The sequence below is a fragment of the Mercenaria mercenaria genome, chromosome 19 (assembly GCF_021730395.1).
Source record: "Mercenaria mercenaria strain notata chromosome 19, MADL_Memer_1, whole genome shotgun sequence".
Classification (NCBI taxonomy): Eukaryota; Metazoa; Mollusca; class Bivalvia; order Venerida; family Veneridae; genus Mercenaria; species Mercenaria mercenaria.
In genome coordinates, this window is record NC_069379.1 from 21,421,074 (window position 1) to 21,445,675 (window position 24,602).

A 24,602-nucleotide genomic window follows, 5' to 3' on the forward strand; every position below is an offset into this window, starting at 1 on the left:
CTAAGCGAAGCTATTTTTGTGGAAAATTTAAGTGAAAAGAAAACTCGTTTTTTGGCTCTCATTTTATTAAGCGAGAACGTAGAGCAATTCCGATTAAATCATCAATAAATAAAAATCTATTATAGTTTATTGTAACTGTGTAAATAAAAACTTGCGGCATCTTAGCTACCTACCCTATTTTTTTAGAATGTTACCAGAAACAACCTTTTTTTTTCCTAACCTTAAGGTCCATATTTTCACATTCACGTCATTTTTTTCAGCGTCGAAAAATGTTACTGTAGTGATGGTAAAAAAGTTCTTACAGCCACAAAACGGCACGGTAAAACTTTCTGTTTTTTACTATTATATTTACGGGACGTTTTAGTGTAAAAAATTACGGATGGATGTTTTTTCTTTAATGCTGAGCGAAGCTATTTTTGTGGAAAATTTAAGTAAAAAGAAAACTGGTCTTTTGGCTCTCATTTTATTAAGCGAGAACGTAGAGCAATTTCGATTAAATCATCGTCTGGAGATTTATGTCAGCTTTCATTTCATGTATAATTTATGGATTTACGTAAAAAAATATTGCCGGTACAATAATTTCAAGGAAGATTTTTTCTCCGTTTATCTGACGTTAAAAGTGCGCGAAGGGGTCATGTTTGCGGCATCATGGAAACGTCACTGATGCATTAAACGTAAAAATATACACATATCTAAATCAGAAATATCTTCCAGTTTTTGTTGGTACCAGTCAATAACGTGGGCTCTAAAAACGTTATAGTAGGGTTCCTCCTTAAGAACTTTCTTTATAATTGAGATTCTAATATTCGCGGCTACTTTCATTACTATCAATTTATCTTTTATCTGAACCAATCAGTAAAATTATCTTTCTTTAGAATTTGAACTTTGTCATATTATGACGTAAGATCATTAGCATCTTTAAATTGCGAAAATAGGAGAGAAAAAAGCATGTACTGTGAAATCATTTAAATTCGCTAGCATGAAATTGCGCGCAAACGGCAAAAAAGCAGTTTCGCGCGGGCCTTAATTCATAAATCGCCAGCATCACATTTGTCTCTATAATGTACCGCATGTCAATAAAAGTGACCTTGTGAAAAGTCAATATGACAATGCAACTGATAATTGATGTTAATTGACACTATGGATTTGTGAAGTGTAAAAGAGCATGGAATAGTTTGAAGTCGCTTGTCCAACCACTCTTAAGCAAACAATGGCAGGTGCAAATAATTTTTAATGGACAGATCCCAAACTGTCAATCATCAATGTTTACATAAAACAGACTGTCCAATCAGGACTGCCAAATGCGATTGACCTAGTTTACACAACAGACACGTGCGTTGTTTGTGATACCGCTTGTGAGCACTTTACCTTGGTATGAACTTTACCTTGGTATGAATAGAATAGCAATAGAGAGAGGAGTTATGTGTAGGTTACTAACCAAGTAGGAGGTGGTCATGAATTGAAAATACCCGCGCTCGTGCAAATCGTGTTTCCGCACGACCGCGAGTATTTTCAATTGATGAACACCGATGTAGGAGATAAGTACCTACTTACAAAATGTCATATTAATTTGTTACTTTTTATTTGACCTAGTGACCTAGTTTTTTGACCCCAGATAATACATTTTCTTATTTAAATAAGACAATTATTTTGACTAAATTTCATGATTAATTGAAAAATACAGCCTCTATTGCATACACAAGCTAAATGTTGACGGAGAAACACAGACGACGGATGACGGACATCGAGCGTTCACAATAACTCGCCTGTCTGGAGAAAAAAGGTTAACAGAATGTACAACTATTCAAAATTTACAAAATAATCTCATGAAAAAATTTTATCAAAATAATACATGGAAAATTCATACATATGTATATCAAATGGAACAATAACTTTATATTTTTTTAAACGAGACAAACCCAAAGTAAATATTGAAACGTTTAAACTATGAACTATGTCAATTTAACGATGATATGTGTTTTTCTAGGAGGACTTTCTTCAGTAATGCCAAAAGTGTTCATTAATACGTGCATATTGGTGTACATGTCATGCACGTGCAAAATATGGTAAATTGGCAAAAACGCCTTAAGCGGTTACTATGGCGATTAGTCGGTCAAAAATAAAAATAAATCAATGATTAGCTGCTGTACCTATTTAGATGTCGGTATGTAAAATTTCGTGTAATACAATAAAACCTGACCGATTAGGAATTTTGTTGAGTGTAAATCAGCTTGTTGGTAAACATCACCACGACCACAAACTAAGAATGAATTAGCAAACTTAAAGTTCTCTGTAAAGTTAAATCATATCTACATCGCCTATCCCCGATTTTTGATAATCGATACACTGCTTGTAAAAATGCAAAAAAATATGATGACACTCACCTTTGTTGATGTTCCATTATCGCGACGTGTAATCGTACCTCGAAAGTTGCGACAGAGCAGTTTACCGTATACCTCTTAAAGAGGTACGAGGGATGTTCGAAATGAATTGCTTATTTCTATCTGGAGACTTCAAATTTCAAGTTAGCCCAGAAGGGCTCATTTCATGCCCTCGAAGTACTCCCCGTGGCTAGAAATGCAAAGTTTCAGCCGATGTATCCACTTCTTGAAGGCGTCACGGTACGCTGATTTGGGCACAGTAATAAGGTACTGATGAATGGCAGATCCAAGTGCCTGTCGGGACTGGTATTTCCGCCCAGCAAGGAATGATTTCAATTTCGGAAACAAAAAGAAATCACATGGGGCAAGGTCTGGGGAATACGGGGGGTGAGGCAAAACAGTTACTTTTTCCTTCTTCAAAAACGCCGTAACTATTGCGGAGGTATGAGCGGGGGCATTGTCATGTAGAAGACGGACATGTTTAAAACCAGTGGCAGGGCGTCGTTTCTAATAATACTTTTTCAGTTTCTTCAGTACTACGTCTTTGTAGTACTTTCCGGTGATGCTTTTGCCCTTTTTCACCGGCACTTTTATTGCGACTCCTTCACCAGAGAAGAAGATTGCATACAAAACCTTCTTTGCACTTAAAGAACGTTTGGCAATTATTGGGCGTTTGCTGTGTTTAGTGGCCCAGATCTTATTGCTAACCTTTCTGACGGGCTCAAAATAATGGACCTAGGTTTCATCACCTGTGACGACATTGGCAAACTGCTTTTTGTCATATTTTGGAAACATTTGAAGCAGCTTTTTGGCCACTTTAACCCGTTGCCTCTTTTGCTCATCAGTCAACAGATGTGGCACCCATCTAGCAGAAATCTTTCTGACTTTCAAATGCTTCTTCAAAATAAGGTGAACCGTTGACAGTGATATGCATACCTTTCGTGCAATATCACGAACTGTAAATCTGGCATCTCCTTCAATGTTTCCCTTTATTTTGGAAACGATTTTTTTACGAGATGCAGATTTTGGCCTACCTGATTTCGGTGCATTTTTGATGGACTCTACACCAGACTCAGACTTCTTTTTCCACCGCCGAACTGTGTCATAAGACACACAAGAAGGTCCATAAGCAGTAGAAAGTTCAGTCATCAGCTGCTTCAAAGAACAACCAAGTTTTGAGCGAGCTTTGATGTAAGCCCGTATTTCATCTTTCTTGTCGACGCTTCTACCGACCATTTTTACTACAGTGGTCACTGATTGCGTGTATTCAAATGGCAAATTTTATGTCTTACACTTAGTCTAACATGTACATTTATACACCATTGTGTAGGTATTGAATAACCCTATACAGGTAGGTATTGGTTTTTATCGTGCCCCACGTGGATATCGAGCTAGAGGACAATAAGCAATTCATATCGAACACTCCTTGTAGCTCTGTAGATTACCAGACGTGTGTTATGCAACTAAAAAGACTGCAATTAGCATTGTATCACTATAACAAACTGCTTGACAAATAATATTATTATCTCAAATTATGACAACATTTTAGATATTTATTAACGGCAATAAAGTTATTTTAACCTTTACCTACAATCAAAGGCAACTGGCAACTGATGCGATTGATTATGTTCTTCTCACAAGCTTCAAACTTCTCTTGCATGTAGGAAAATATTCGAAGATAATTAAACTATTAATGATGTATTTGGTCATTGGTTGCAGTTGAACGGACCGTGAAATTAGAAACGGATTGATTTATATTTGACTTGGATCAAAATTGATATTTTACTTGGTTGGCATCTGGCCTTCAAAGAGTACTCTTTTATATTTTTCCATTGGATGTTACGAAAATATATGAGATCAATTTTTGTTTGTGGTTTAACGATTTTTTTCTTAAATTTACAGCATCAACAAATCACATATGTTATTGCTTGTTTAAGCATGCGGTTTTATGTGGAAGATCTGTTGCAAGAACAAAGGTATACACAAAGTTGCTGATGCAATCTTGGTTCCATTAATAAATTGATTAAAAATGGACAATTTCATTACCAAAATTCTATTTTTTACGGTTTCAGTGTGCATTTTGGACATTTTAGTAGTCTGTGCTACAAGTAAAGAAAATTTTCAAATTAAGAAGGAACATTTAAATAAACGTCTGATGCCATATACATTTCTTGAGGTAACTGTTGCCAGTCATCACGACTGTGCACGTGGATGTTTCCATTTTGGGGGAGAATGTAAGGCAATAAACTTCAACAGGAAAACCAAAAATTGTGAACTGAAATATAAAGAAAGCAGTTCGGCAGATATTTCAGAGTTCGAACAGGATTGGGAGTATATTTTTACGGATATTAAAGAATGGCCAAAGGTTTGTATCAATATTACAAACTGTTCAAAACTGTTTGAAAATTGTGTCCTTTACTCCTTCAATTTTGTAGAACTTGCACCTTAATTACATAGAGCTTTAACAAATTATTCTCATTCCAAAGGTGTAAATGTGATAGGTTTAGTAGTATTTAGATTTTTTAACGTCTTTTGTATTAGTGGCAGAGATTGTTCTCTTTTCTGCAGTAGCTTTGTCGACATATTTTTCCTTGTCAAATTATATGGGTTTTGAAAACTATCGACGACTGTTTTTTGACAAATTGCAAATTAGCTTGTCTTTATTCAGAAAATGAGGCGATTTGTCTTTATTTGTTTCCAATTTCTTGTGTTTTCTACAGTCAATGATGGGTGGTTGCGCAGCTCACAATTGTCAGAACCATCAACTTTGCTTGCCGTTAGGACACAGTGACTTTCAATGCGTGGATAAGGGTATTATAGTATTGCATATTTAACTGATATAATGGTTTATATCAATGTCAAGGCTACAAAAAGGTGCTGTTTGAAACTGTATGTTTCATTAGATAAAGAAATCGAACATCATTTTCAAACTTCCTCCGATAAATTTGTTAAGCACATTGACAATATATCAGTTAGTTTCTGATTCTAAAACAGAACCTTAGATTTATGTACAGCCTGTAAAATACTTATAAACCATATAATTTTAACTACAATTTGTAAAATACTTTTAAGTTAATAAAAATACAAAAAAAAAATCTTTTAACTCATCAATGACATTAAACCGACAGAAAATTGTGGACCAGCGCCGACTATTGGCCATGGAACTGTGTCAGCACCAATAACTACAGATGGGGCAGCAGCAACGTACTCATGTATCTTTGGCTACGAAATCGTTGATGACGTCACAACAAAAAGATGTAAAGCAGGAACGTGGACTGGGGAAACAATAGTGTGCTCTTTGAAAGGTTATTTATTGTTCCAGATAGTTGTTTCATTTTACACATAGTTCTTGAAAGATGAAGAATAACTTTGTCTTTGTTTGAATACCTAAAATCAAAAAGCTTTCTATCAAAGCCGCAAATAATGCCCTCAGAATGAAATATGTTTTATAATGGTTAACATGATGGTTTGTTTTCAGCTCGAATGGAAAAACTCAGTTTTTACTGGGGCTATTGCGTCGTGGTATTTAACAAACTACTTACAGAACGATAATGTATTTTTGTACGGTAACTTAAAATAATAACATTTAATCTTAAACTGACAATAATTTTAGACTGTGGACCTCTGGCAGATGTAACATATGGAACAGTTTCGGCCCCAGTTACAACACATGGAGCTTCGGCGACGTTTTCGTGTCAGTATGGATACGGTTTTACCTCAGGAGATTCTACAAGAACATGTGTGGATGGCATATGGAGTGGTGTACAACCAACTTGTACTATCAAAGGTAGTTCCAGTAGCTGAAGTATCTTTCATCTGCAGACTTTTTTAACATTTTAATGAACTAAATTTCAACAAATATCAGATTGTCCTTCAGTTAAATAACAGTATCTTAAAGGCGTGCGTATTATTTACAGATTGTGGTTACCTACCAGGTATCACAGATGGCTCAGTACATACACCAGTAACAACACATGGAGCTGTGGCAGTATATGAATGTGATTTTGGATATCAGATTACTTCTGGAGACTCTACCAGGACATGTGACGATGGAACATGGGGCGGCGCCGGGGCTGTTTGTACACCAATACGTAATGTTATAATTTTATTAATTTGTAGTATAATGCCTTTTCAATCAAGTCAAAATTGATTGTGTAAGATCAGCTTGACACAATGTTGTTTCAACTAGCAGTTTTCTTCTCAAAGACACTGACATCCTGATAATAACTAAAATAGTTACACTTGAAAACTTGTATGAATATAAGATTTTGTTTTTTAAAAAATCTTGAAAATGTAAAAACAATAATTAAACAAGATGCATGAGCCGAAATTCGATCTTGGAACGCCTTTCCCGTTTTCTTTGTACATGTATACCAATGCACAGCGGAAAACTACGATTTTAATGACCACTAGTAAAGATTATTATGATGACGCAGTTTACCTTGAGTAGAGTGTTAGAAACGTTTTTTCAAGTTTAAGTGTAAAATAAGTAGAAAACAACAACAGTTTCCATAACATATAGTATGAGAGTAATTCAGTTCCAATGCTAAGAAATATAACATTATTTTCTTACACCTAAAATTTGTCTTCTTTTTCTTTTGTTGCTGTAAGATCTGGAGGCCAGAGCCTTTAAAGGGTTTCTGATATATTCAATGCGATGAATCGGCTTTCCAACATATTTTTGTTCGAGTAGTTTAGTTTCTGAAATCCTTGTGTTTGTTATAATGACACATAAAACTAAACTTTTAAACAAAAGTTTAGTATCTAGAAGACGTTTAATTCAAACATATTTCTTATTTTCTGAGGCTATTTAGTGTATCAATATTAAAGCTTTTGACCAGCATGAATTATAAGAAAACAATTATCGAAAATATGATTTGTAATAAAGGATATCATTTTTAGCCATTCAATAAGGTTACTTTGATTTTGTGTTATTTGGCCCTTGTAAAAAAATTACATAACTATGTTTATTGCATGTTTTAAGTAAGTTATACACAGAAAGAAGTATTTCTGTAATTACGTTGACGCGATCAGAAAACTATGTTGAAAGTGACAAAGAATCTTCTTGGTAGAGAAGAGGAGGCCGTTCTGCCAACATCTTTCTCTTCCAAAGAACTAGCACAAAATATCAGCGATTTCTTCATCGATAAAATTGATGGAATAAGAAATGAAATTAGGTCAGAAATAGTATTACAAACCGGTGCGGTTACCACCGAGGAAATTTCGAACACGCAAATAGAAGAACTTGATGAATTTAATCCAGTCTCATAAGAAGAAGTGAAAAAAATTAAATCTGCAAGTAAATCGTGTTATCTAGATCCAGTTCCGACATTGCTTTTGAAAGAATGCTTAGAAGAACTGCTATCATCTCTCACTTAAATAATAAATTTCGAATTCTTTGGAAAAGGCGTATGATCCGAAATCCTTCAAACGTTCGTTGATCAAACCACTTATCAGAAAGTCAGATCTAGATGCAAATGTTCTGAAGAACTATAGACCTGTCTCTTATTTACCAAATGTGTCTTAAATACTTGAAAAATTAGCCGATGCTCGTTTGGAAAGCCACACTATGCAAGAAACATGGACTTAATCACCATTTTTACGCCGACGATGGGCAGCTTTATTTATCTTTCAAACCAACAAATCCGGAAGGATGCTTTACGCTGTGTTGAAAACTGTCTCGTCGAAATTGTATCTTGGATGAACAGCAACATGTTGAAAATCAACGCCGATAAAACTGTAGTCTCTGTTTTAACCCCTCAAAGAAACGAGAAACACATTGAATCGGTTTCTGTGAAAACTGGAGAAGAGACCATTAAACCATCTAAATCTTGGCGCTTTTCACGACTCCAAAATGTGCATGGAAAACATATCAAATCAGTTTGTAGATCAGGATACGGACAGCTACGTCAAATAGGCCACATCAGGAAATATCTAAATACAGATGCTACAAAATTGCTAGTAAATTCACTCGTTACTTCACGCCTTGATTATTGCAATGCGTTCTTGCATGGTGTTCCGAAAGCCTTTCTGCATAGACTTCAAAATTTTCAGAACACTGCAGCTCGAATCATAACAAGAAAATCGCGATATGATCACTTTTTCCGGTCTTAAACACTGAGACAAAAAGGTCAATATACGGGAGTATATTGTCCCGTATATATCAAAAATACGGGAGTATACGGGGTGTATATTACAAATATACGGACCTAGTATACAATCCCGTATTCGGGTAAAATTCACCCACAGTTATTCAAGACATACAGCTACATTTCTTGATGTTAATATTGATAGAACAGTAGATGGTTATTTTGATTTTTCTGTTCATGAAAACCCAACCAATACACATCAATGCATTGAATTTTCATCCTGTCGCCCTCTTTCATGCAAGAAAGGGATCCCGTTTAGTCAAGCCTATCGTAACAGGCGTCTCATTTCTAACGATGATTTGTTCATAAATGAATTGGAGAAACTGCGAATGTATTTTCCAAAATCGTAATTATCCAAGTCATATCCTTGATAATGTTTTAGCTAAGGCATCAGCATTGTCAGCCGAAGAAGCCATGACCGACCACAGGCAGAATACAGATGATATTATCCCCTTTGTTTGTGTAAACAACCCATTCCTACCAAACATTGGTCAGAATCTTAATAAATATTGGGGGCTTTTTGAAATATCTGAGAAAAGCAGTGTACGCAACCTGGCAAATGGCAAACCAATTATTGCCTACAAGCGACCTACAAATCTTAGTGATATCTTGTTTCACAGTTGCCTGATGTCTTCGGAGGTAAATGGTGGTGTTCTCAAGTGCAGTAGAACACGGTGTTCTCACTGCGCTAATATAACTGAATCTGCACCGTTTACAAGCTCTTAAAACTTAAAAACTTACGATGATAAACACAATCTTAACTGCTTGTCTGAAAATGTTATTTATTTAATCACATGCAAAAAGTGTAAGTTACAATATGTGGGACAAACACCTTAGAAATTTTCAAAAAGAATGAATACCCATAAATTTGATATTAGAACATTTCAATTCTGAAAATCACTCTGTTAGTAATTTTTCTTTCATGCCAATCAACTTGGTAAAAAGTGACTGGTTTAGACTCTTGAAAGAGACACTCGTTTGGTTCTTACATTGAATACAGTTTGGCCTTATGGCAATGCTAAAATATTATTTGAGTCTTTCATTTTTTCACACAGATTCTTCCTAATGTATTTTTGCATATTAGTTAGCTTTTCTTGCCTGTATTAATATCATTTATGCTTTACAATTTTTGCAGGGATTAAGTATCTATTTTTGATCCTGTACTATATGTGAATATTACGCAAAAATGGGTAAAGTCCTTTGACGTCGTCATTGACGTCTCCTTTGACGTCATACTGTTTTGTTATTATACTCTGATGCAGTTCAGTTGACGAAACGTATTAGTTTTGGAGTAAAAAGTATATAGTCAATATCTGGAGATAGTTCTTCGCTTTATCTGTTATTTGTAAACACTGAATGTAGAAATTTTGAAAACACGAACGAACATACATTGTACATTGTAGAAAGTTCGTTACGTTAAAAAAGGGTGAATTAATCAATGTCGTCGATTTTTATACTCCCGAAGGGTGCGAATAATATTATGACGCCGGTGTCCGTCCGTCCGTAAGCAATTCTGTGACCGCACTGTAACTCATAAACCCCTTCAAGGATTTCGAAGAAACTTGACACAAATGTTCTCCATATCGAAACAACATTTCGTTTACTCGCTTAATATCATGGTCACACTTAGAGGTCAAAAGTTATATGACATTGTTTCGTGTCTGCTCTGTAACTACTTTTGAACTGCTTAAAGGATTTTAAACAAACTTTGCATAACTGTCAATAACATCGAGTCGACGTCAGAGCGCATGTTTCGGATGGCCCGCTTCAAGATCAAGGTCACACTTATGCTATAATAAAGGCTACCAACAAACGCATTTCATTTCAAAGTATTTAAAGATTTTCAAAAGCTCTATCATAAGGTGTTTTAAGACAGCAATGTATCTTTAACCCATGAATCTATCTGAAATTTTAACTTAAGAGTGTCATATCACTAGCAAAACTCGGTGAACAGACTTTCCTTTTAATTATTGCTCTAACCTCTTAATAACCAGATTATTATCACTTATATTTTTGCCAAACATTTCTGAGTTCGATAATATACACATTTCTGAATCCAAGCATTTACGGGAAATATACGTCCCGTATTTTCGAAATATACAAATGATTTAAATCCCGTATTTCCGGCATATACGTGAATATACGACGTTGTACACAAAGAATATACGGGAAATATCAGTCCCGTATTTTCGAAATATACAAATTATGTAAATCCCGTATTTCCGGCATATACGGGAAATATACGGAGTTGTATACGAAGAATATAGGGAATGTCCTGTATTTTCGTAATATACAAATTATTTATTTCCCGTATTTCCAGAATATTTGGGAAATATACGGTGTTGTAAACGAAACATATACGGGAAATATACGTCCCGTATTTTCGTAATATATGGGTTAATTTATTCCCATACACCAGACATATACGGGAAATATAAGTTGTTGTTTACGATCAGAGTAACCCTTTATAAAATTCCCGTATTTCAATAATATACAGAGTACCGTTTATCAAGAATTCCGTATTTCATAGTATAGGTAAATCCGTATTTTATTAGTATACGGACTTTTAAGTATACGAGCCCCGTACACGCCCGTATTTTAGTTTTCTCGTATTTCTTCCCGTATATGGGTAATATACGGAAGCCCGTACATTCCTGTATATTAACTCTTTTTTCGCAGTGAAACGAACTGAACTGGATACTAGTTACTCAAAGAGTGGACTTTAAGATTATAGTTCACACACACAAAGCATTGCGCATGCATGACCAATCAACTGATCTATGTTAAAGACTTGCTAGAACTCTATCAGCCAGCAAAAATTTTAGATTCAAGAAAAACTCAAACCAACTAGTCGTTCCAAAAAAGAAAAACTGTGAGGTACGGTGATCGTCGTTTTTCATCAGCGGCACCGAAGTTATGGAATACTCTTCCGGCTTCCACTAGAGCCGCTAAAAGTTCGAATGTTTTCAAAAGATTATTGAAAAAACATTCTTTTTTTATGGTCTATTAAAACTTAACTTGCACTGGAAAACAAAGTGTTATATGACTGTGCTATAGAAGTATATAAAATATCTAGTATAATTAATATGTAAACTCTAACCTGATTCTAGTTACCTACCTTCTAATGTAAATATATATATTTTATGTTGCATTGTGTGTCCATATCATTCTGTGATATGCTGTATTGTTCAGCGCTTTTGCACATTTATTTTATAAATGAAAAGAGCGCTATAAAAATCTGGTAAATAACAATAATAATAAAGATAATAATGTTTCTCAGATGCTACATTCACATAATTTTAGTAAAATATTTGGGTCTATGGACTCTTTTGGAAACTGCCAATTTTGTGCTGTTCTTCTGAAAACCTGAAACTAAATTTTTGTGTTTCGGTAATATATCGTTTTGCAATGAGGACCATTTTACAATATTGTATTACAATCACAGTTCCCTTTCCTCTGTATTTTGTGAACAGTGCTAGATAATAATGGTTGTCAAAAATAAATGATTTACTTGATCAAAAATCATACTTTAAATAGTAACAGTTTTCTCATTTCTGAATTGATTTTCTTTAAAAAATGATAATAAAGTAAGTCTTTACAACAATCAAGACACTGGAAGCACATTTCAAGGATGTTCTCCTCTCTATGTTTGATCTTTGAAAATGCTAAATTTACCTCTTCAAAAAAGGATTGTCTACTGTGAAGAGATAAGTGATCGAAAGTTTTATCATTAGGCATGGAAAGCAGAAGTACTGTAGATTGAGAAAAAAAGTTATAATTAGGTACCTTTTGTAATACTGCTTGATTTGTTCACTGGAGGCCATGGTAACTAAGACATAAAAGCTGTTCCTATCCTGATATGAGCACATCAGTTTTGTTCTTATTGCTTGGTATTATATACTCGTAAAATAATACTACAGAATCTCTAAATAATTTATAATCTTTCATTAAATGGTTCTCTTACTTGTTCCAGCAAATATTGGCTGCTACACTGTCGGGTATTCCTATTTGTATGAAGGAACACGTCATCATTCTCAGAGCGGTTATTTGTGTCAGAGTTGGGATGCACAAAGTCCTCATGGTCACGACAGAACCAATCCGGCCAATTTCCCAGATGACTCTCTATCCGCGGCCGAGAACTACTGTCGTGATCCAGACAGAGAGGGTGGCGCCCCCTGGTGTTATACAACAGATCCAGGTGTACGGTGGGAGTTATGTGGTGTCCAGTCGTGTTAATGAAATACAACACATCTGATCGAAGAACTGTGTAATTGTTTCATTTGTAATGATTCATTTTATCGATGACAGCAACTCTGCGAGATCAGTTTTATTAGTCCGCTAACCTAATTTATACATAGCTTATCATTGTAAAATGACAGTCTTAATAACAAACATTTCTTTCATATGAAAAAAATTAAATGCTTTTAACTATGTACTTCTGGTCTACAGGCATGTTGTGAAGGTAAATTTTAGATAAAGCTGCGTCATAAGACTAAGAAGCTTAATTTAGTATATAATATATATTGATAACACCTTGTGTTTGCTACATGCCTCTAGTACCTCACTTAGGATATTGAAATGCATACAATATCAAAATCAACAAGGTAAATGCAAATGCAGAATTTGTAGAGAATGTTCTGTCTGATTGTTCAGAACAGGAACAGTAATAACAAGGGGTTGCAATCACAGTATGATGTTAATAGTATTGATTATACATGGATTCAATTTGGGAAAGGAAACAAGGTATAATATTTAGCAAATAATCAAGGCCTTCGAGTTGTTTATCGTCTGATTTACCACGGTTCAGAGTTCAGATGCGTAGGAATTGAACCACGAGGGCGTTAGCCCGAGTGGTTGAATACTGAAGCATCTGAACGATGAACCGTGGTAAATTAGACGATAAATAACAAGAAGGCCTTGATTGTTTTCATTCTGACATGCTCATTGATATATTTTAATAGATATTATACTGGACTTTGTTTACGCGAGGAGTAATGTATCGGACGTCATGCGGCAATATGACGTCATAATTGACGCATAATGCGCTCTTACCGGTCTGCGCGTCAACCGTTGTTTATCGCAGAATATATAGAGCTTGATTTTCTTCTTTGTTTAACTGGACATCAAATCGAGCCATGTTAGAATATTCCATAAAATACCTGTTTGTTAAAGACTAAGAAGCTTACTTTAATATATGATATATATTGATAATACCTTGTGTTTGTTACATGCCTCTAGTACCTCACTTACTTTAATATATGATATATATTGATAATACCATGTGTTTGTTACATGCCTCTAGCACATGACTTACGTTAATATATGATATATATTGATAATACCTTGTGTTTGTAACATGCCTCAAGCACCTCACTTACTTTAATTAACAAATATTCAAGGCATTCGCGTTGTTTATCGTCTAATTTACCACGGTTCAGAGTTCAGATGCGTAGGAATTGAACCACGAGGGCGTGAGCCCGAGTGGTTAAATACTGAAGCATCTGAACGATGAACCGTGGTAAATTAGACGATAAATCACAAGAAGGCCTTGATTGTTTTCATTCTGACATGCACGTTGATATATTGCAATAAATATTATGCTGGAATTCATTTACACGAGGAGTAATGTATCTGACGAAAAGGCGGCTACATGACGTCAAAATTGACGTCATAATGCTCTCTTACCGGTCCGTGCGTCGACCATTGTTTATCGCAGGATATATTGCGTTTGATTTTCTTCTTTGTTTAACTGGAAACCAATTCGAGCTATGTTAGAATATATGATATATATTGATAATACCTTGTGTTTTTTACATGCCTCTAGCACCTCACTTACTTTAATATATGATATATATTGATAATACCAATTGTTTGTTACATGCCTCTAGCACCTCACTTACTTTAATATATGATATATATTGATAATACCTTGTGTTTGTTACATGCCGCTAGCACCTCACTTACTTTAATATATGATATATATTGATAATACATTGTGTTTGTTACATGCCTCTAGCACTTCGCTTACTCACTTACTTTAATATATAATATATATTGATAATACCTTGTGTTTGTTAAATGCCTCTAGCACCTCACTTACTTTAATATATGATATATATTGATAATACCTTGTGTTTGTTACATGCCTCTAGCACCTCACTTACTTTAATATATAATATATATTGATACTACCTTGTGTTTGTTACATGCCTCTAGCACCTCACTTACTTGTTTGTTATGGTTGTAATGATATCCGATGAACAGTGATCGAATGCTATTCCTACAGATTTATTTTATGAAAGTATAGATGTTGAAAACAGAAAACGCCTTTCTGCGACTGTATTGAAGGTGAAAGCCAAGTACCCTTGACTGTCACTTGTACTATGATTTTAGACTTGATTTAAACAAATGTGATTTATTAATCCCCCTTCTGATATATATTGAAACACAACACTGTGGGAACAAATTTCACTGACGGCAACCCTGTCGCGCTAAATGTGTCATGTTCTAATAATGTTACTAGTGTGCATGTCAAAAACGTATTCTATGTGGTACAGATTTATTTAAAACTACAATGATCAATGTGTATTGATATTGTTTGTATTGATATTGATATTTTCTTGATTGACCTAGTTCACTGAAAGAAATATAAAAACTCTTGTAATAAGCATTAACGTACATGTATATAATAATTCAAATACCAAGTAAAATGATAATAGATAAGTCCTATTATTCTTAGTATTTATTGTTACTAGACTTGTGCATGGCAATGGAAGAAAACGCATCATAAAACTCTTAATTTATTCCAAATAACTTAAATGATTAAATCTTCTTTGCTACATATGTGGTGACCTTTTCTCTTTAGTACTCATTCCGTTTGAATGGTTACAAATGTCATAGGAATTCCAAATGACATCAATTATTTATAAGTAATTATACGGGCGGAAATTACATGTATACATGTGTTAGACGGGTTTTTTCTTACCCGAGGGACAGTTAGGAATAAAAAAGAGCGTAAGCCAGTTTGTTTTTATCGAAGCTGTCTTTCACAGGCAGATATGTTAGATCATTTGTATTGCCTATCACGTTCAAAACAGATCGAGATGACAAAAAGACTTGGGTATATTTTAGCATTATGTTTAATATATTTTCTGATTTCATAACATTGTCAGTATTTTGTGACGTCACTTAAGTTCGCTATTCATTCAGACATATGTAAGGAGAAAATAAGACTTAAAAAGAATGTTTGTATCTTTAATTTAACAATTTTCTTCAAATTAATTAAAAGCATGAATAAAGAAATAAATAGTTAAATACAGATACTGTTTCTGCTTTGGATACATAATAAAACATCTTCTAACATTTTTTTGTATTTTTTTGTTGAAGCTTAAGTAAATAAGTAATAAAATATACCGTAGAATTCTTTCAAACTTATTTTTTGTATTAGACTGTGACTGTGATATTCGCTGACTGCAAATTAAATGAGACGGTAATTATCCATATCCAACGCTACCAGGATAAACAATAGATGATTCATAATCAATCATCGACAAAAATCAGTAGGTGCTTTCATCAGTTTTTGATTATCATTCGAATTGTCTTTTATAACGAGAAATGTTAATACATTTTGTAATTATGTATCGTAATCGTAATGGTGGAGCTACGTATTTTAAGAATAAATACATTTTTGTCTATGAAAAGAAGAAAAAGGTTAATCATTATTAACGTATGTTTTCCGACATAACTTGCAAACATAACCTGAAAATCAAGATTAGTCTTGACGGAAGGATTTTCCACCCCGGCTTTGTTCCTCTAAACCAAAATATTTCCACACAAGATTGAGAATTGCTGGAATAAGACAAACTCCACACGGCGCTGTCAGATTTGTGTGATATGTCGCCATTTTGAGAAACGTTACCGCAACCAAAAAGTAATTCACAAAGAGAGAGAAACAACAGAAATACCTATGAATTATGCATAGTTGCACGCTCGTTGTAGTGACAATCGATCTATCGATTGTCGCCGACTAAGGACATTTTCTATTATAATCGATCATCGGGGCATCCCCAAAGAGATCAGGTTTAATAAATGTAGTAAGAAGCAACATTCATCAAAGTATATAACAGATATTTCAGTTACATTGTATTTATAGAATATCGTGAAGGAGGCAATGCTTATTACTGTTTTCTATTGACTTAAACGAATATGATATTATGGTTAATGCATCGATAATGACAGGAACGGGTAATAAAGGATTCATGGCGGAAACTTGTGAAATTAATAGAATTGTTATGCAATTTATCATTCATTCAAGATTTTTCCTTTAAAAACATATTCATAAAAAATATCTTTTTTGTATTAGTACAGCATTATTGATTGAATGTTAATTCTTGATCTTCTATAATTGTATTTTATTTAATTTCTATTGAGTGTGGGCATCTCAACGGACAATAGGAACTAGATATTACAATAACACTGAAAAATATGCCACATGCAGTCAGATGGTTCAAATTAAGACGGCACACTGAAACAAAGGTCTAGTATCCAAAACATTTCTTGTTGCTAGTCACCACGACTGCGCACGTGAATGTTTTCGTTTTTGGGCAGAATGTAAAGCAATAAATTTCGACAGGAAAAACAAAACTTGTGAACTGAAATATAAAGGAAGCAATTAGGTAGATGTTTCAGAGTTCGCCCAGGGTGGAAAATATATTTTCATTGATATTTCAGAATGAAGATATTTTAAATTCAAAACATAGTATTTTCATTCCACAGGCGTAAATGTGAATAAAAAATATTTCAATATCATCTAGAAAAACTTTATCGTCTTTTGCACACAAGTTAAACTCTAAATACTCATTAGCAAAGATCTGCCGATAGAGGGAAATAGTTGAGTGAATATCGTTGGTCAAACTTATTCTATCCATGTTGCAATCTTTATCATTATAATAGAAAAGTAAATTATCTATATTAGCCTGTCCACTTAGCTCAGAAGGAAAAGCGCAGATCTATGGATCTCCGCGACGGTTTGATAAAAGATGTTTTGCTGAAATCATTCGTTTTCAACTTCTGATTTATGCGAGGAAATTGAAAGTTACTTACGGAGAATAGATTTGTACTGGTACATAACTGAATTAATTTTGAAAAACTGCCATAAACACAAACCGAAACAAACAAACAAAATCTGTCTATGTTACCTGCTAAACAGGACAACTGAGTCATGCATGTAAGAATCCTCAAATTGTTTTCTTTGACTTTCACATGTTTGACAATTGACCAATACTTATATACGCGTGTATATTGTGTGGTGGGGTGAGATTTTTCTCTTTCCTACAGTAGATTTTTCAACAAATTTCACCTTGTGCGAAAATCAGTTGGGTTTGAAAAAGATCGCCTGTTTGTTGGCAAATTTCACTACAGAAAATGCCACACTTTCCCAAGAAATTTCTTAGTTGAATATTGTATCTAAAACATACAATTTTATCTTTTCTGTCCTTTCTTAATTCTTATCAAAGCACGCTTTATTATGTACACAATTTGACACAGCCTACACCTCCGTAACCCTTATATGACAGGAGTTAAGTTATAACTTAACACTAAGATATTTAAACTTCTGCGAGGAATGATCAATAATTTCAAAATGTTTGCCTTGCACATTTTTAACAATTACACTATTTTATACTTTCATATGTTTTCCTAAGTTGTATAACCGGAAGTACATGTACTTGAAAATAAATAAGCATAATACTTTGGAAATTGAAGGCTTGTTTTTCATGTAGGAGTATGACAATACTTTCTTTTAAGTTTATTACCAATGTTTGTTATAAAAGTGGATTACAGAGAAACAAAAAAAATGTTGAGTTATATAACAGCGATACAAAGGAAGTACTTCCTGGTAATTGTGACGTATTAGTGAAGAGAAGAAAGAGAAAACTTGACATCTGGCAGTTTTGTTTGTTTGTTTTGGGTTTAACGCCGTTTTTCAACAGTATTTCAGTCATGTAACGGCGGGCAGTTAACCTAACCAGTTTTCCTGGATTCTGTACCAGTACAAACCTGTTCTCCGCAAGTAACTGCCAACTTCCCCACATGAATGATCAGAGGTGGAGGACTAATGATTTCAGACACAATGTCATTTATCAAATAGTCACGGAGAACATACGTTCCGCCCGAGGATCGAACTCGCGACCCCGCGATCTGTAGACCAACGCTCTTACCTACTGAGCTAAGCGGGTGGGCGACATCTGGCAGTAGCAATGAAGAGAAACAATATGCGGGTCAGTATGTTCTATTATTATAATTGTTTCAACAGGACTGTAACTGGCACGATCAGTCAGAGTATAAGAATACTGTATGTGTGACGTCTTAAATTGTAACATTTTCACATGGTTGTATTAAAACTTTAGCAAAATTGTACTCTTTTTTATTTTAAGCAAACATATGATTTATTTATTATCTCAGATAAAATATATATGTTAATTTTATGACGGGTTAACCTTGTGATCAGGTATACCATATTGTCAGTTTGGTAAAATCAACTATTGTTACATTTTTATCTAATGTATGTAATTAAAGTTCAATGACTTCTCATTAGCTAAAGTGTTTTTGTAACAGTTTTATTGGGCATAGAGTTCTGCATAAGTAGTTGCTAAGGAGCATGATATCCGTTACATTGTTCGTGACCAGGCCTTAGTTGCATTCTTTGCTTTTAAGTCATAAGAGTTATTTTTTGTATTAAGGAAACCTTCGTCATCGTGATCGAACATCACTAAACAATGTTATTTATGTATGTAACTCACATTGAAAACAAGGTAGGAGTGCACATTTAATGTTCGCCTTGTAAAGTTTTTATTAGCTCCGGCTAAGCTGTAGTAACTTATTTCATTGACCTCAGTTTAAAAACTAATTTCACAGCTATTTAATATATAATAACATTTATTTCTATTTATTCTCTTTGAACGAGCAATATTCTTCCCTCTGTAACGAATTATGGAGTGCTTTTATTTATATTGACAATGCTATAAAAACAATAGACCTATCAAGTGGTAACACAGGAATAAAGTAAAACAAGCTTAGAACTTTTTAAATTTGCCATTATTATGCGTATTTTGCTGTGTTGATTTGAGTGTTCAATGTTTGTATATCTACTGTAAAACATAATCCCACCTTTGTTTGAATGACCTGTTCAACACACCCAAATATTAAGCGTGTGATTTGTTGTTGATGTACACGTGAGATAATACGCTCTATCGGCTGGTTTAGTACTTGATCGGAAATTGCTGTCGGCTATCTCCGGAATACTTTGTGAATGTATTACTCCGTGGCCCAGTAATTATTAATATTTATAAACATATTTTTTTTTACATTAATACAACCGTAACCGCAATATATGATTCAACGTTATACAGACTTGGCTTAGTTTGTTACGTTTTGATTTTTTACTTGCGCAGACATGTGTAATGAAAAATTGTAGCGGAAATATTTTGCGTTGTTTGTCGCGGCTAATTTTAGAACGAGCCTATTGTCAGACTGAAATGTTGTGTTCACTCCGAACAGAGCAAGCAACCCTGTTTAAAAACAGTTTTTAGAGACTGTGTATATGTACACTGCGTTTTGCTATCTATGTGTACAATAAGTACTATTTCAAACCTAATTTTAAACACTGTTAATACACATATACATGTAATATGTTAATTTAATGTTTGTTAAAAGTATATCTAGTAATTCTTCATTTTTTCAAATATAAAATTTGGATCGAGTTTACCTATAATAAAATGCTTATATGAATTGAAGCTTAACAACTAATTTCTTAAACATACATATTGATTGTTATGACAAATCGTCGTTTTACAGCAGGCGTAATTACTATATGAATAAAGTAATGAATTATATATGTATATTGTATATTATAGTTTGCCTTTTAAGTCAAATTGCATATAAATAAGTTTGTTACCAATGTAATTAACTACCTATTGATTTAGTTTTTATACATGCTAACAGTTAACAATCTTTCTCGGGTGAATAATACAATAAAAATAAAACCCAAATGAAATTTCATCTGGGACAAATAAACCGTTTTCATATCTACGGCAATATTGCTAAATTAAATTAAACTTTAACATAATTTACCGGTTGAAAACCAGTTGTTATTATCAATATATTTTCACCATCAATGGTTAAGTGCATCGTAAATTTAAATCCCAAATGTATAATCATGATAATGTAACGAAATATGATCTAACTGCTCCTCTAACTAATTGATAAATAGATTTTCGTTTGTGTGCATGTTTCTAATGTAATATAAATCTATAATTTTATTTTTCAGTTTATTTTGATTCCGGAGATTTATAAATAATTACAAAAACAATCAAAATTTAACTCTTTTTGTTAAAACAAATTAAAAGTGGGTAGAAACTATGATATCGCTACTTGTCGATACACAATTGGAGTGAAAGTTTTAACCCTTATCCTACTAGTCCATCTTTCAATTTGGACAGTACAATTATTTTTGAAAATGGATTCTTACCAAAAAGATACTGACTGAATGCAGACCAGGATCAGGCTGCACAAATGTGCACGAATCTGCAGGCAACTCTTGGTCTGCAGTGGTCGCAAAGGCAGAATCATTATGATTTGGCGATGTGAGATGGCAATAAATTGAAGTGTTAGATTTTGATAAAAAAGCTATTTTTTCTAATTATTTCTAAATTATTTACTCAATTATTTCAAAAGTCTTGCAACGGTTTACTCCCGTCTGCTAAATACTTCTGGTTATTCCCCAGGATTCCTTGCAAAAAGCATTTAATTTGTACATTTTGTATACCTGGTTCTTGTATAGAATTTTGAAGTACTTTGTCTCCTTTTTCCCCTTTAATGTGTGAACAAGCCGCTACAGCAAGTGGCCGTAAGCTACTAGGACGAAAAGAAGATGATTCTTCTGTACGACCGATTTAACCTGCTACATATTTATATTGAAATATGGTATTGTATTATCACCCCTTGGATATTGCCTGCTTTTTAATTTTAACTTTTGGCATTTCCTGTGATATGAAGGCTCCTTAACCTCAGATCCCTTTTCTAAATTCCAGTTTGTTTAGTTCTACACATTGTTTTCTCGTTTAGAACAAACCCATAGTTTTAACTGGGGACCATACGCCGCTTTTCATAGAATTACAAGCCTTGTTTGTATGTTTGTACTTGTAGCATGTGTAAATGTTGAGTTCTGCTCAACCCGGGCCTGGAGGGCGTTGACGTATCTTGATCTTGCATTTCTACTACCGTCCATGAACAGAGCTCAATCAAACCGAGCCTGCAACATTTTCGTTTTTGTCGTGTTGAGCGGCCTGTTGGAGTTTCCACTTTTTCTTTTTGGTCATCTTTCGATTTGGACAGCACCATGCGCTGACAAAATGGGTGTTTACCAAAATGATACTGACTGAGTGGCGAATGGTGCAGATCTTGATCAGACTGCACGGATGTGCAGGCTGGTCATGGTCTACACTGGTCGCAAAGGCATAATCAGTCGTGTCCAGCATGATAAGGGTTAAATGATACAATCTCGTTATTGACAAAGTTTTTAAACAAATGGTTATTATACTGGTCAATGCTATTGGGTGGGCTGAAGGCGTTAAACGTTGAAAGATGGAAATTTAACTTAGTGTGTAGGCAGTTTGAATGAGGATGGACAGCATATAGGGTAATTAGGGTCAAGTTCACCGTTACTAAAAATAGAAGAGAAACATCACTCTGTAACTTGAGTTAAAAGTGATTGCAAAGAACATCGTTTCATTTGGTAGCTTGCATTTAGGGCAAGTTTGAGATTGCATATGGGGTCACTAGTATAAAGACAAATGTCACTACTACTAAAAAAATGCTTCCGCTCAAGTATTTGTCACAAATGACACATGGCAATGAAACTTCGTAAGTAGGTAAATTGTACAAAAAAGGCGCTTGGAATTGCACGAGGGATCTCAAGGTTAGCACTGACACAAAGTTTGGAACAGCATATGGAGTCATTTAGGTCAATATCAAGCTTACTGTATTTTACAGATAACACATCTTTTAATCTACAGCCATAGAATGTTCTGTGCCATGTCATAACATGTATGCTTTTTGTATGTGTACTTCTGAATATCGCGAATAAATGCAGTAAGATACGTTTAACAGAAGATAACTCTTTACCCTGCTAAATTTGTCCAACAAATTTGCGACCTTGTCAATCTTTCAATTTAGACAGTACAATTAACTGTTGAAAAGGTAATTAACAAAAAGAGACTGACTTAATGGCTAACACTGCAGATCATAATTAGACTGCATGGATGTGTTGCAAAGGCAGAAGTCAATCATTTTCAGCGTGATAAGGGTTAAACAATACATGACGGCTTGATGCAAAGTCCAAAACCTCTTTTTCGTTTTATGTATACAACACGTGTTTTGCATTAACGTTTCTTTCTACATTTTGTATTTCTAAATGGTTCACATAATTAAACCGATAATTTCTGGAAGACTCAACTCAATTTCGAATTTCAAAGTGTTTTCATATATGTTTGTTATATGAAATGTTTGATAACGTAAAAGCTGTTTCAACAATTTTTATGTAAGGGTATCCATTTAACTGTGATTCTAAACTGTATCTTTCTCCATATGTTACTTCTTAGTTCTTTAAATGTATTGAAGTGACGTCAAGTGACTTCAAATACATTGTCTATGGACAAAACGCGGCGCCTCTAGATTCGTAATTGCGGCCTCTATCACTTGAGTTAACAGAGTGGGCGTAACTTATAGTATGATAAAGGCACTTTTCTGGTTTGCAGTAAATTATATTTTTTTTAAAATCGTAGTCAGATTTACTGCAAACAGATATTTTAATTGATTAAAAGTGTCATGGATGATTTATATGCCCAGAAGGATTGAAAACTTAATCATTTCAGTATTTTTTGTGTGTGTGCCTGTGAAGAGCAACATGTATTAAAGGGACTAGTCCAGTTTATTAAATGTAACGAATATTATCTTAGCAAAATTATGAATGGTTTTGCCCTTTTGTCTTTTATTCTTATGTTTAAAATATATATGCTGCTCTCCATTTCATAGATTAGTTTGGCTTGAATATAACATATGACGTGGGCATATTTCGTAGAATTTTAGCAATCGGATTATCAGATTGTGTCAGAGAATGTGGTTTGCGACCACATTGTAAAGCTTTGAGTTAAAGGTGACAAATGCCAAAATATTAACTGTTTTTTTAACGCAAAACGGAGGAAACTATTGCAAAGAAGCATTCATTTATATCTCAGGTTCTGACATTATTTTTGTTGTTGTTAAATTTAACGTCGCACCGACACATGATAGGTCATATGGCGACTTTCCAGCTTTAATGGTGGAGGAAGACCCCAGGTGCCCCTCCGTGCATTATTTCATCACGAGCGGGCACATGGGTAGAACCACCGTCCTTCCGTAAGCCAGCTGGATGGCTTCTTCACATGAAGAATTCAACGCCCCGTGTGAGGCTCGAAGAGGCAAGTGATTTGAAGTCAACGACCTTAACCACTCGGCCACGGAGGCCCCTGTTCTGACATTAAGTTCGAAAAGGTGGTATTTAATTTTTTTCGTTGTTGTTTTCTATTTTTCAGTCGGTAAATAGTTTCTATAGTAATACATTTAAATTCACCAGTTTGGCTATATTCACATTTACATTAATACATTAGGATAACTGATTATATTTCCATTTTACTGATTTTCATTCAAAGGACATTGAATGACAGACAGGTATGCATATTTTATTTCGTTAGACACCTTGCGGGATATGTTCATATGGACAGGTTTGTGATATGCATTCAAAACTATGCAAATATAAAGGTAACTAAAACATGTTTCTAGTCCTTGTAACTTGGTCACCAAGGATATTGCTTAAAGGAAATGCAACAAAATGCATTTCTAGTTTTCTAACTTTGATTTAAAGTATAAGATAGTGTGATGGTTTAAAATGTGCAGGACGCACACTATGAAGTTATTGTGCATCCCTCGCAGCAGTTAAAATTTCTTAGTGTTCAGTTATAAGTTAACACCTCTCATA

General features: G+C 34.2%; 1 protein-coding gene across 2 annotated transcripts; it reads left to right on the forward strand.

Moving 5' to 3' along the window:
• The first annotated feature begins 743 nt into the window (after positions 1-743).
• Positions 744-19,150, forward strand: LOC128551061 (apolipoprotein(a)-like). 2 transcript variants are annotated; one of them, XM_053531375.1, is made up of 6 exons: positions 744-4,746; positions 5,102-5,192; positions 5,510-5,686; positions 5,995-6,168; positions 6,299-6,472; positions 12,504-19,150. In XM_053531375.1, exons 1-6 carry the CDS (start codon positions 4,411-4,413, stop codon positions 12,764-12,766), a joined length of 1,215 nt encoding a protein of 404 aa, XP_053387350.1. In that variant the 5' UTR covers positions 744-4,410; the 3' UTR covers positions 12,767-19,150. The 2 variants fall into 2 exon arrangements, with proteins under 2 accessions (XP_053387350.1, XP_053387351.1); XM_053531376.1 differs by having other exon boundaries at positions 744-4,357.
• Positions 19,151-24,602: the final 5,452 nt, after the last annotated feature.

Excerpts from the sequence above, each read along its gene's own strand:
- LOC128551061 (XM_053531375.1), top strand. The coding sequence starts at position 4,411 with ATGGACAATTTCATTACCAAAATTCTATTTTTTACGGTTTCAGTGTGC. Across the intron at positions 5,193-5,509 it reads CTTTCAATGCGTGGATAAGG|AAAATTGTGGACCAGCGCCG; the intron begins GTATTATAGTAT and ends TTAAACCGACAG. Across the intron at positions 5,687-5,994 it reads AATAGTGTGCTCTTTGAAAG|ACTGTGGACCTCTGGCAGAT; the intron begins GTTATTTATTGT and ends CAATAATTTTAG.